Here is a 14,767-nt window from a genome sequence, read left to right on the forward strand (position 1 = left end):
CATGTTTTATTACCCTGAAAGACCAAGGTGATATGCTAAACTACTGCAGATCTTGGGGAGAGGGAGAGAGTGGTAGGAAACTGCAGAGAGTAAGTCCACTTCAATAAAATTTGTTGATGTTCTAAAGGCATTTATTCAGAAAGGATAGGGCTGGCTGTCCTCCTGACCAGAAGTATAATGTTACAACTGCTGGAGCTCACATGGTAGGAGAGGGAAAGTGCAGGCATAGCAAAGGAGGGTATCAAAAGTTTACGTAAGGCTAAACCCAGAAAGCACCCACTGCATAGTGACCCATGGTTTAAAAAGTTACATGTAGTGGCCCGTCTCCAAATACCAGCTGCATTATATTTTACTGCTAATACTTACTTTGTTCCCTTTGGCTCCCATTATACCAGTTATGCCTCTCAAACCTTGAATCCCCTGGAAATGAAAATTAAGAAGTATATTGTGACAATTCAGACCATACTGCTATTTTCTTATCAGAACTGTGGTAGTTTTCAAATAGTAACTTCTTAAGGTACTACATATTTTCTTTGTCGTTATTTCACAGCTTTCCTTATATATATAAAAAAGAGCCAAATGCTTCTGCATTAAAATATTTAATTCATATGGTAATTTGAAAACTTTACAATTAATAAAGGATCAAATTAGAAAACAGGTAGCTCATAGACTCATAGAAGATTAGAGTTGGAAGGGACCTCAGGTGGTCATCTAGTCCAACCCCCTGCTCAAAGCAGGACTAACCTCAGCTAAATCATCCCAGCCAGGGCTTTGTCAAGCCTCATCTTAAAAACCTCTAAAGATGGAGATTCCACCACCTCCCTAGGTAACACATTCCAGGGCTTCGCCACCCTTCTAGTGGAAAACTTTTTCCTAATATCCAACCTAGACCTCCCCCACTAGCTCAGTCTAGAGAAACTGTCAGATTGATCAAAACTGCACTGAACCTCAAACCCAACAATGTTTTAGGGACAGAAAAACACTCGTCGTTCTGTAGACCACAAAGTTTAAGTAAACCTCTGAAAAAATCTGAGTGAGAGGAACTGGGTCTAAGGCTTTTATTTCCAAGCCCTGGTCTACACTTACCTGGAGATTCGGTGGCAGTAGACAGGAGTTACGTAAACTATGCTGAGTAGCTTGCGTAACTCCTGTCGACTGCTGTGCTTCCCTTCTGCATGCCGTCTTCACGGCACTGCGTCGACAGGAACTGTGTTCCCGTCAACGCAGCACTACACTACTTGAGCGGGTGGTTTTACTCAGTCGACTTCCTGATCAATTGAGCGGGTCTACACTGACCACTCAGTCGATCCAGAAAGATCGATCTGGCGGTGGCAACTTTGCCCCCATCAGTATAGACATACCCCAAGAAACCTTACAGACTATTTCAGTCCTTATAGTGTATCCTATAAACTTACCCCTCAGGCCAGGCATATCCCTTTTTAGGCTGACATCACTTTCTCAACCTCTTGAACCCTGGATTATAGCGGACAGCACTTTAAGATATTGTGATTTTGAAGAGCTGTTAGTTAGGCCACCTACTGATGGTGCTGTGGAGTTAAATGAGGAATGCAATGTGGTGTTTCCCGATGAATGCACCATAGGAGAAACCTGTCTGGCTGGGGTCACTACAAGTGTGTTAAATGACTAGACCTGGCTGAGGATGAACACTACAAGCCCCTTCAGGAACAGAAAATGCATCTTTTAGTACTGTGATCTCAGGCAACTACTTTAACTATAGCAGGGAGATTTTATCACTCTCAAGGACAAGAAGGGATTATATTCTTTGTTCCATGCAGTCTCCTGTGTTTCTGTAAACCCTAATCAGGTTTATGTTTGTCTGGACCTCCATGATGTAGGACTTGAAAGTCATGCCCATGAAGGTTAGCTCAGCCTACTGAATGATTTCATTCCCTCCCAGATTGCACTAGTTGAATCTCCAGTCAAACCTGGATACAGTAAGTATTATAGAACTCTTTTCAGTCCCAGAAAAATTTAAGTCCTCACCATCTACGCTTCTTTCTCCTGACATTCTCACCAGGAAATAACAAACTAAGCAAACTCTGACAAAGGGAGTAAGCATGCCATGATTAAGGCCTAGCTCTGTTGTTGGGAGCAACTCCCTTGCTTCTTCCCATTCCCTAGTGCCTGTCCGAGCTATGGGAACTGGAGGGAGGGCTGATCATAGTGGAACCAGCTAAAGAAGAACAAACAGGAACAGGGAAATTAGGGATCTTGGAAGAGGCACAATGAATGTGACCAAAGCAGTTTGTCACAGTCTGCCCTGTAGTGGTGGCCACTAAATTCCCAGTTCTGCAAAGTCTAAGGATACATCTACACTGCAAAAAAAGACCTATAGCAGCAAGTCTCAGAGTTCTACAGACTTGGCGACACACTGCCATGCTAAAAATAGCCATGTTGACGTTCCCTCTCGGGCTGGAGCTCGGCCTCTGAAACATGGTGAGGAGCACGGTTCTCAGAGTCTGATCTCCAGCCCAATCAAGAATGTCTAGGTGGCTATTTTTTGCACAATAGCACAAACCCAAATCTATAGACCTGGTCTCTGAGACTCACTGCTGCAGGGTTGTGTTATTTTGGTTTTGTTTTGTTTTTGTCAGTGTAGATGTTGTACCATAAGTCTCAAAGTTAAGCACACGGGTATGTCTTTGCAGGTTCAGGGTCCATGTCACCAAAATCATACATAATAAGGCCAGAAAAGCCCAGTTCAGTCATCTACTTTTCCCCCTGTGGTTTAAAAACTAATACAAGACTGATCACACTAATTATTTACAATGTGAAAGCATTACAAAAACCAAGCACTGACAGTAGAAAAGGGCATGCACAGCTTTAAATATTACTATGCACAATTTTAAATATTTTTACCTTTATTCACAATCAGTGTGATAATGTTATTAAAAGGTAGATGTATATTATTTCATATCAAATTGCTTACAAAAAAGAAAATAGATATGGTGAAATGAAACAAATTGATAGTGCTATTCAAAAGAAAATACTTTACTGGAGGGCCTTGAGCTCCGACTTCACCTATGACTCCCTGGTCGCCTTCCTCACCCTGGAAAAATAAAAGAGAGAAAGCTGAAGCAAATCCATACCCGAAATGGAAAAACACTATCATCATAAGAGTTACCATTTCTTACTTACTGATCCCTGTCAACATGCTCTGCATTGAAGGAAACCCAGCATAAGACATTCTCTACCCCAAAGAGCTTACACTTTACATTAGACAGATAGTAAATTCAGACACACAATACACTAACGCATTAAATGAAAGGGCAATTACAACACAATTCAACTCTCTCTGTATTTAAAAAATGCAGATTTCTTTCTTTGCTGAATTATTGTTTATAGGCTTCATGGAAGAAATGTGTTTTAAGAAGAAGATTAATGACGATAAGTAAGGTCATTTGACTTAAAAGCAGTAAGAATATTTTTAATTTAGGCTGAATCATTCCATTTTTCTCACAGTTAGTATTCCCAAGTTTGTTCATTCAGATTTTAAAAACTGTAATGAGGTTTATGTTGGAGTCTGAAACCTGGATGTGTATGCTGATAGCCTCACATATAATCCAGCATTATCCTTCAGTGTTGTTATTATTAAACCAAATACTGTGCCTTTATTAATCCAGACATCTTCCTGGTGACCAGGTGACACCCACCCTTATGCTGTTGTAGAGCACAGCTACAATTTTCAGGCTGATTTGCAAGAGGCTGTTTCTGAGGCACAACAAGGATTTGGCAACTCTTATAGCTCAAGCATTCTGAAAAGGGTAAGGGGACTATTTCTAAGAAGTCAATATTCTTTTCATTGTATATATGGATAGGGAGCAGAGGTTTATTGCACAAATTTTGTTCCTTATTTTTTAAGGTAATTTAGCTTTTGAAAGGTGCTAGATTGTCTGCCAGGGAAAGAGAAATCCTCTGTAGAGCAAAAAGTTACAGCATGGGCCAAGGTAGTACAAGGTTCCCTAAATTTCCTCACAAGAACTCAACAAATCCATTCCAGATGAATTATGTTTTCAGGTGAGAATGTAATTCAGTCTTCAAGCAAATTCAGTCCTTGCCCCTTTCCTTCATCTCTGGTGTGGTTTCGCTCTTTCCTCTTCTCTCTTTCCTCCCCATGTCGCCATCTCATTTTCCCTTTGGTCTCTCCCTGTTCAGTTGTGCCACCCTATGCATTCTTGTCTCCTACAGACTCTCTGCACTGAATTCCCAGTTTTTTAACATTAATAAATACCAGTTTTATTTTGCAGCTAGTTCAATAATAATGATTCTAATGGTCAAAATGAAAAGTGAGGATGCCAATTTCTCTGTGATGATGAATGCAGAATGGGGGGATGACTTAGCAGATAATATGCTGACTGTGACCCAAGTGCCATATAGGAAGTGAACTCTCAGCCCTTTTTGGCAGGCAGAACAATCAATAACTTTGATGGATTGGAAAAAGATGACTCTTTTTGAAGAAGAGGCTAAACTGGCAGTTATTTTGCCACCAATCATTGCCTTTCCATTAAAAATACTGCTAGCCCATTAAAATACTGTTATCTTACCTTATGGCCTTGTTTTCCTGGTTCACCAGCCTCTCCTTTTACTCCTTTGTGACCCTAAAATAAATTAACAAAAAAAAAAGTGCAGACAATGTATTTAGAATTTGAGATATCCAGCCTTCCAACATAGACTACCTCCCACTCTCCAGGTGTACCTTCTGTAACACCTCCTCAACTCTGTATACACCTAGACACACTGGGACATGGGCTGTGGTGCCACCTTCAGAAAAACCTAATCCCAGATCCAGTAAATCACTGTCTCCAACATTGCACTAATAATTCCCTCACAGGGCTAGTATTCCCAGAAATCATTCAAAAGAACATACAAGAAACTAGAGTAAATGTGACTCAAGGAGGTGCTTGTTTCAATTTGACATGCTGAGGCCTTCTATAAAATCAAAAGGCTTGTAGGAATACCTAGCATGTCTGAGGCTTTGGGACTACAGATGCTTTGGAAAGTGATCTGAGCAATATTTTGGCACTATGTTTTCTGGACAATATAATGGGAGACCTAAAGGCCAGCAAGTGCCCACCCCATCAATGGTTCAGCATGGCAGTCTGCATAACTATAGTGATAAAGCAATTAGTTTAAGTACATCAATTCTCTTACCTTCATTCCTATTAGGCCAGCGTGTCCAGGACGACCAGGGGCACAAGCAGTGGGACACTGAAAAAGTACCCACACATTGAGTTAGCATGGATAAGAAATTTTAAAAGGTATATTGTGATTTAAGATTGTATTTTTCAAAAAGATAAATAAATATCTTACCAGTGGATCTCCTTCACGCAGCCCAATTGTTCCCTACATTTGATTAAAAGGTTCAAAGTTAGAAAGAGAACAAGAAGGAAAAAATGACCTTGTCTCATACAACAAAAACTACACCTGACTCACTGGACCATGCAGCGTAGAAAAGCAGAAGATATAGAGATGCCAAATTATCTCTGGGGCTGAAATCCTGAAAGTGCACTCAACCACAGCGTATGTCTACAAAGCAATTAAACACCTGTGGCAGGCCCATGTCAGCTGACTCAGGCTCGTGGGGCTGTAAAATTGTAGTGCAGATGTTCGGGCTTGGGCTGGAGCCTGACCTCTGGGACCATGCAAGGGGACAAGGTCCCAGAAGCCGGCCTCCAGCCTGAGCCCAAAGTCCCACAAACCCAGACCCCATGAGCCCAGTTCAGCTGACACAGGCTAGCTGCGAGTGTTTAATTGCTGTGTAGACCTACCCAAAGCGAGCTTTATTTAATTGCCATAAATTGAAGGACTCTGTGTGCAATATTCTGCCCTCCATCTTGGATTTGCTTTTCTGAAAAGCAAAATCCCCTCTTTGCTTTTGAAGCATCACAGATTTCTTTTAAGTACTGAAAGCCATACTTGAGAATTAGACTAAAGTAATACAATACATATTTTTGTATAAATTCACATTAAAAAAAATCACATATGAATTCAGTATATCCTGAAAACATACCATGTTTTTCTTTTAAATATCAGTATTTTAAATATCAGACAAGGCTTAATTCTGTAGAGAAAAAAAATCCCTCTCACAGCAGAAGTGATAGACTCATGAATTGTTTATCAGCCATTGGAATTGCAAGTTAGAGATTTGAGTATAAAAGGGATGCAGTCAATGGAAGGAAAATTAGTTTCTTAGGAAATGGACTGGCCTCTTGGGAAAAGGAGAGGATCATGGAGTCTACTGAGGGAAGACAGGAGAATATATTAGGAAGAAAAGTAACCATATGTTAGCAAGACTAGGTTCATGGAAAGATCTGGCAGTCTGTTATGGAGAGGAGTGCCTTCTATTTGCGCAAGGAAGCACCAGGGAGACTCTTAGGGCACTAATGGACCTCCTGAAAGTGCAAGCACAAGTATTTGGGAAAAGTTGAGGGAGTCTTTGGGAACATAATGACCTTAACTGGGATGGGAGTGGTGCATGGCAGTAGTATGAGGGAAATGGAATCTTCAGTGTAAGTAGAGAAGGAGCAGCAGAGCCTGGTATAGTTTGTTGCCTTTAATTTATTTCCTGGGTATTTTTCTCAGTTTTAGCATTCATATTTTCTACAATGGCAACTTCAAATTTTTTAGCAATTTTCATGGAAAATGAGATATGGCTCCAAGAAAACAGCATCCCTGTATTGCCGTGAGGACTGTCTAGCAAAGGAATAATAGATCAGCCTTTTATAGAGAAACTCAGATGATGCTCACATTTCCTAGACACCTGATATGTCATTCCCCAGCATGTGCTGTGTCTGCCAGACAATCAGCTGTCAATTCCACCACTCACAAATAACCATACTCCAAAGGTAAGTGCATTATACAGATCCCTCCTCTCAAAAGGCGCACACAGGAGAGACACAGAAACAGTACTTGGAAACATTTGACTCTCTGACTAGAGGTATACTTGACTACAGGGACAAATTAAGAATCTGCCTATCCTTATAGCTCTAGTCCCAATCCTACACTGTGGCCCCATGCCCCACTTGAGTGGTAGTGGAAGGTGAACCACCCTCCCAAAGGCAGGTAAGTGGGAGAAGGGGCCAACTTCCTTGTGCAAACAGCAGGGGTAACAGCAAGGAAGCCCCCAGTACTCAACCCAGCAGGAAGGTGTGTCTGCTTGCATTGATGGGCTAGGCGCAATGCACACTTCTCCTCCAGACACACAGAATCTTCTGCTTGAGTGGTGTTGGTGGGACCCACCAGAGCACTAGGCCTAAGAGTTAACACTTCCCTGAGATGGAAAGGATAGTTCATCTCTCTCAGAGTTATTGTTTTAGGCTGTCTACAGACTCAGGCAGACATCACTGCAGCCATTACACTAGGTTCACATTCCCAAACTTTTCTTTGCAACCCTGAGGGCTAGAAACTTACTTTTTTAAAATGAAAGCTGAGATTCTGATGTCATCATATGACTCTAAGAGCTAAGCCTGTAGAAATGGGCTTTTTAGTGCCTATGCCTGAATCCAGTCCTGAAGTCCTTACTCAGTCTTTTGACTTCAGTGGAAGTTTTGCATGAGCAGGAACAGAAGGACGGTGATACTAGGTCAGACCAACAGTCCATCGAGCCCAATATCCTGTCTTCTGACAGTGGTCAATGCCAGGAGCTTCAGAGGGAATGAACAGAACTGTCATCAAGTGATCCATCCCATCGTCCACTCCCAGCTTCTGGCAAAAAAAGGCTAGGGACGCTCAGAGCATGACATTGCATCCCTGACCATCCTGGCTAATGGTCACTGATGGACCTATCCACCATGAATTTATCTAGTTCTTTTTTGAACCCTGTTATAGTTCTGGCCTTCACAACATCCCATGGCACCGAGTTCCACGGGTTGACTGTGTATTGTGGGAAGAAGTACTCCTTTTTTTTTGTTTTAAACCTATTAATTTAATTGACTGACCCCTGTTGCTTATGCTATGTGAAAGAGTAAATAATACTTCCATATCACCCATGATTTTATAGACCTCTGTCATATCCCTTGTTAGTCATCTCTTTTCCAAGCTGAAAAGTCTGTCTTTTTAATCTCTCCTCATACAGAATCTGTTCCATTCCCCTGATCACTTTTGCTGCCTTTCTCTGTACCTTTTCCAATTCTAATATATCTTTTTTGAGATGGGGTGGCCAGCTCTGCACACAGTATTCAAGATACGGGCGTACCATGGATTTATAAAGAGGTAATACGATATTTTCTGTCTTATTATCTATCCCTTTCCTAATGATTCTCAACATTCTGTTAGCTTTTTTGACTGCCGCTGTACACTGAGTGGATGTTTTCAGAGAACAATCCGCAATGACCCCAAGATCTCTTTTTTGAGTAGTATCAGCTAATTTAGACTCCATCATTTTCTATGTATAATTGGAATTATGTTTTCCAATGTGCATTACTTTGCATTTATCAAAATTGAATTTTATCTGCCATTTGTTGCCCAGTCAAACAGTTTTGTGAGATCCCTTTGTAACTCTTCACAGTCTGCTTTGGACTTAACTATCTTGAGGAGTTTTATATCATCTGCAAATTTTGCCACTTCACTGTTTACCCTTTTTTCCATGTCACTTATGAATATGTTGAACAGCACTGGTTCCATTATAGATCTGTGGGGGACATCGCTATTTGCCTTTCTTCATTTTGAAAACTGACCATTTATTCCTAACCCTTTGTTCCCTATCTTTTAACCTGTTACTGATCCATGAGAGGACATCCCCTCTTATTTCATGACTGCTTACTTTTGCTTAAGAGCCTTTGGTGAGGGACCTGTCAAAGGCTTTCTGAAACTTTAAGTACACTGTATACACTGGATCACCCTTGTCCACAGGTTTGTTGACCCCCTCAAAGAATTCTAATAGATTGGTAAGGCATAATTTCCCTTTAAAAAAGCCATGTTGACGCTTCCCCAACAAATCATGTTCATCTATGTGTCTGATAATTCTGTTCTTTACTATAGTTTCAACCAATTTTTGCCTGGTACTGAAGTTAGGCTTACTGGCCTGTAATTGCCAGGATTGGCTCTAGCCTTTTTCAAAATTCAGCATCACATTAGCTCTCCTCCAGCCATCTGGTACAGAAGCTGATTTAAATGATAGGTTACACAGGGACACAACATTTACCCAAACATTAGCATATATTAAGCATAATCACTTACTCTGGGCCCTGGGGGCCCTGGTGGGCCTGGAGGACCTCTCTTTCCAGCATCACCCTAAATATTTTAGAATACATTTAATTAATTCATGGCAATGATCTACAAAACTGCTATATATCCAGGCCTGCAGCAGCTAAAGGTGAGGAAACCACAAAAGGACAGGCTAAGTAACCAATCTTAGAAAAATAAAGCTCAAATTTCAAGAATACTGTTCTGGTTGTGGAGTGCAAGGAATAAGAATAACTCGAGATGGGTGAGAGATTGTATTTGCTTGTGTCATATGCTTAAAGTTATCCTAAGAGTGTGGAGTAATCCTCAAACAACATGTGACTTATTTTTACTATTTAAGCATATAGATACTATGATTACAGGTATGATAGAAAATCCTAAAATAAATAGATGCATTACTTGAGGAATCTTCTCGAATAACACCAGTACTTTATTTACTTCATACAGCATGCCAGTATCATTGGTACTAATGTAATAGGCAGTGAAAGGATATCACATGACATCTGCTATGAAATGGCCATTTTCAGTGCTATAGACCACAACAGAAATTTCATTTAAACTCTAAAGCATTTCATTTTGTTTGATAGAATTCTATGGAATAACAGGTGAAATAATACTGTCAAGTACAGTAGTATGCAAGATGTTTGGGGGGCAATATATTACTATGTCCCTTTACTTGTGGAATTCTCTGTCGTTCCATCTCATGCATGGCATACATCTCTGTTAAATTATGACTATAGTGAGAAAAGCGATTGTGTAAACCAGACACTCTCTTATTTGCTCTGTGTGTGTATTCAAGGCATATCTGCTTTAAGGACAAGGGCTTAATCCTGTACTGTGAAGCCAATGGGAACTTTTCAATCATCTTTATTGGGAGCAGGAGCAGGCCCCAAACCAAGATTTTACTACTGTTGTCATTGGAGACAGTACTGTAAGAAATCTAGATCCTATTCTGCCTCACGTGCCATCCACAAAATTGTCAGCTAAAGACTGAATAAAGAACCTTCATCACTGGAAAGGATATACAAGTCAGAAAGAATACAATTAGATATTTGAAGCCCAAGCTGAAAATTATTATGTTTTGATTGACAGTGTTGTGGTAGCCATGTTGGTCCCATGATATGAGTGATACAAGGTAGGTGAGGTAATATATATTTTTGGACCAACTTCTGTTGATGAAAGGTACAAGCTTTCGAGCTATACGGAGCTCTTCTTCAGCTGGTTTGCTTCAATAAAAATATTAAAATCTATTTCTTATTTTCTTTCACAACCAAAACTATGGTTTTACGTCTTATTTCAAATATGAAGCAAAAATAAGACAACTTGCTGATTCTGTCCTTACTAATATTTGCCTGGTATCCACCAATGTGAAAAAGTGATTCACAGATCAGAGTAGCTAGGTGAACAGTGTGGCAAATAAGCTATTCCACAAAAAGGGGTAAAGTACTTTACTCCATCACCCCCCTGCCACTCCTGATCAAATGAAGGAATTATGATTCTGAGATATAAATTATTTTCTGGTCTACCTACGAATGCACCACCTCTGATTCAGGGAAGAGTGTAACCCATAATGTCTCTACAGAGCTCTGAAGACGTAAAGTATAAGTGCTAAGTATCAGGAGACTACAGAGATTGCTCCATCCTCATGGCTCTGTGAATGAATGGGATGTACCTAAATGGTACAAACTAGCCCTTAATCTCGCTCTGAGTTCTGCTTCTGAAAATGGGGCTAATAATCGTTTCTGACTTCACAGAGGTGTCCAGAGAATAAATGAATTAATAAGGTTTCTGAGGTGCTCAGATACTCTGGAGATCAGTGCCATAAAAAGGCTATAATTAAAGAGAAAAAAATCCTCAATCAGGGCAGGGTTGGTTGATATACAGTAAATTGGGCCACACTGAATGATGAGGATAAAAAGAAATATTGAACAACTGCCTTATTCACTAACATGAGACAGGGGTTCTGGGGAAAAACAGTGTGTGATGATGTAATAAAAGATTATCATAATGTATACACACTAGGGCCAAAGTTAACATTCTACAGGCAACCTTAACTTTGCCATTTCCTAACTTTTTAGTGACCCCCTTTGCATCTTTAGCATTCTTTAATGCACAAGGTTTTTGTGTGGAATACTGTATGAAACACTTCATTCTATTATTACAGATGGCCATATCCTTGTGCTATTATTGTTTATTTCTGACGAGATTTCCCCCAACTTGCTCCTCCCACAGCAGGAAAAAAAATCAAATGAAATACTTATGTATGTTTTTGTGTTCTCATATACTAAACCATGTTTGGATGGTATAATAATTATATTTCTTTCTACACAATGTCTTCCAGCCAGCGAGAAAATGCATATTACTGGCAAACATAATGCAGTACTCACAGATGGACCAACACGACCTATTTCACCAGGAAGTCCTGCTATTCCAGGGGAACCCTACAATAACCAAGTAAGAGAAAGAAATATGTATACATTATTTACAATCATCTGTATGAGATATATCCTAGTATATAAGCAAATATGTCCCCAAAGCAACAAGGGACAAATTATGCCCTCAGAAATGCTTATGCACATCTAAAGGCCTAAAATGTTAGCTGTAAAAATGATATATATGAATAGATACAGAACATTAGGGCCAAAATTATTAATCTGTCTTTTCATTTTATTACGTTGATTTGTTATGCAATCACACAGTATTTGGATTGTATAAAATGATACTTACTGGTGGTCCAAGAAGCCCCTTACCCTGAAAGAAGAAAAATTTGGTTAGCAAATATTTACGTTTTCTGACATTTAATCTTGTTGGATGCCAAGAGTAGGAACATGTAAGGTGACAAATTAATGCAATTCCTTCAATAACTGAAGAGTATAATATTCCTTTACTATCATGACATTTGATATAACTAGACATTTTGGCAATTGTAACTGATATTCACCAATTAGTATAAAGGTTATCATAAGATACTTAATATCAGCAGGTAATTAAAATAATTTTGTTTTACTAACCCAATCCACAATTCAAAAATATATGCACTGGCAAAGGAATGAAAAAACTAATGCTAATAGGTTTAACTACTTATCAAGCATTGAGACCTATGCCAAAAGATACACCTTGATGGCACGTGAATGGTCATTTCCTTCTCCATGGGTAGTAGTTAATAATAAATTAGAGAAAGATTTCAATTGTTTCAAGGCCTTCTTAAGTCTCTAAAGCCATTAAACCACTGCTTCTTGTTGAGCAGGAGAAGCAAGGAGCTGCTCCTGTTTACATTTACTATTCATGTTGTTCTTGATTATTTTACTCAGATATGTCCCAGTAACAAATGCTGTTTTTCCTGTTAGGTACAATAAATACCCCATAGCAAGTTTCAGCCCCAATCCTGCTAACGGTGTAAGCATATGCTTAACTTTATTCAGATAATTAGTGCCAATGAAGTCATTGGGACAGCTCAGATGCAAAGTTACACACATGCCTAAGTGTTTGCAAGATCGGGGACTGTATTAGGAAATAAACCACCTGGGTTGGGTGGTGTTTAGAAGCCACAGTATATTGTGCACTAACTGTAATTTCCAGAGAAACTTTAAAAGAACTTGTATAATGAGTGAAGAATTTCAAACATATTGATAACCTAATACAATTTCATTTTACTTTTTTAATGAAAAAGTAGTTTTCTTCCTTGCCTAGACCTCTTTTCTTTCTCTCTGCTGTTATTTAACTGTAGAACTGCATAATTTAACTCTTACATGTTTTAACTCAGTTTATTTGAAAGATGTTACATGATAAATATAACATACACTGTGGTGCAGTGTTGGACACTGGGGGATGCCTGATTATTTTGTGTTTGGATGAAATGTCCCCTCCACATATATCTCCTAGTCACATGCTGACAGCACATATCCTGCAGTCAGGTCCTATATCATAATATATATCACCCTCCAGAGAAAAGAAATCACTTACCTGAAGATTTTGTGGATTATCTTTAAAAGTTTCATTTTACCATTTTATGGCTAGGCAATAATTCTAAGAATAGGGAATAATTGGTCATACCTATTATACCTGATCTAATGGTAAAAAGATAAAAGGAAACTTTTTAAGGCCACCCACTGTATGTTATTTAAATAATTGTGCCTCTAGATCAAAATTTTAGGTGCAATACTGTAACTAGCCTTAGCTCAACATGTGCCTATTATCTAAGGTTACTTTTGAAACTGCCTCTGAATGCTGGGTAGTAGGTGCCAGGCTGTTCAGTGAAATCATGCTTCTATTGCTGCCTACAGGATCGGACGATCCAACTTAGGGCACTGTCCCCATATGGATCCTTCATTTCAAAGGTCTACCTTTTATGAATGGTGCATAGAATTGAGACGAATGGTATGTATTTTATACTGATTCATGTTCTGCTTTTTCTAAATGAGGCAGTGCCTTACTTGCCACAATGGCAGAGCCTCTGAAATAGATCCCTCACTAATTCACTGACCTTTGTTGTAGAATGGAAAGGTTTCTGGCCTTTTGGCTTTTGTGTTTTGCTTCACCTCTCACTTTAAACAGGAACTGAATATTGGAAATACCAGTCAGTGTCCAAAGAGCAAAATGGAGTTGGCTTAACTCAACTGAAGTCAGGCCAGATTTACACCACTCTCACTGTGATCAAAATCTTATCCAATGTCTTCTCAGCACAGATGGTGCCTGGTAGAAGTTAATGGTTTGAGAGGTTTAATCAGGAGAATTTTCAACAGATGCTAAGAACATGAACTCCAATACATACACAAAACGTTGTGACAAACATGACACCAGTGGGTGAAGTTCACCGAGTTTTAGAAATAATATGAAAAAATGCTAAACGTTTAGGGTGAGATTTTTAAAAGCACCTAAGTGACTTAGAAGCATAACTCCCATTGACTTTCAATGGCAAGAATGCTCCTATGTCACTTAGATGTCTCCAAAAATTCCACTCTTTGTATAACAAAATTGTATAATATATTTATAACCAAGTAATCAGGATATTTTACCAAATATTTGCCTTGTGCAGTGAATGCACAATACAGGGAATCTTGTCTTAAATAACTACCCAAACCGCCTTGTTTAGAAGAGGTGGTCTTTAATTAATGATTGTACAAAACTGCACTGGAACCTGGAGGATACTTTGAAATGGTTGTTTGAGACAGGAAATGTCTATTGGAGTTGGTTCTTATGGTAGATTTCACTGTATGTGATAAAAAATGTATTACATTTGAATAGAAAACATGAGTTTTTTTCATGTCTTTTAATATTGACTAATTACTACAGAATGGTATCTATTTTACTGAACAACATCAGGTAGCAAAATCTAATTTGTGATTAGGAATTGTATACAAACATTCAAATTTCCACTATTTCAGTTTCTTATTTGACATTGTATGTTGTGATGTACAATATATTTTTCTTAGAGTTCTGTTACAAGTAGCATCTGCATATCATAACTTGCATATCCTGCTTAAACTTGTTTTTCTTCCTCTGTAAATATGAGCAAACAGATTTCACAGATCTGTAAGAAATGAAAGTGATACTTTGACTTCAT

At 39.0% G+C, this 14,767-nt stretch overlaps 1 protein-coding gene across 1 annotated transcript in view; it reads right to left on the reverse strand.

Annotated features, from left to right (window-relative positions):
• The window catches only part of COL9A1 (collagen type IX alpha 1 chain), a 102,470-nt gene that overhangs the window by 45,232 nt on the left and 42,471 nt on the right, over positions 1–14,767 (reverse strand). The window contains exons 13-20 of the mRNA XM_067543605.1: positions 11,932–11,955; positions 11,592–11,645; positions 9,199–9,252; positions 5,332–5,364; positions 5,173–5,229; positions 4,566–4,619; positions 3,017–3,070; positions 367–420 (exon numbers count right to left, since the gene is read on the reverse strand). Of these exons, the coding sequence (XP_067399706.1) occupies positions 367–420; positions 3,017–3,070; positions 4,566–4,619; positions 5,173–5,229; positions 5,332–5,364; positions 9,199–9,252; positions 11,592–11,645; positions 11,932–11,955 (384 nt within the window). The remainder of the gene's footprint in view (positions 1–366; positions 421–3,016; positions 3,071–4,565; positions 4,620–5,172; positions 5,230–5,331; positions 5,365–9,198; positions 9,253–11,591; positions 11,646–11,931; positions 11,956–14,767) is intronic.

The sequence above is a fragment of the Emydura macquarii genome, unplaced genomic scaffold, assembly GCF_026122565.2.
Source record: "Emydura macquarii macquarii isolate MOO-44397 ecotype Brisbane River unplaced genomic scaffold, CSIRO-AGI_Emac_v2 contig_924, whole genome shotgun sequence".
Taxonomy (NCBI): domain Eukaryota; kingdom Metazoa; phylum Chordata; order Testudines; family Chelidae; genus Emydura; species Emydura macquarii.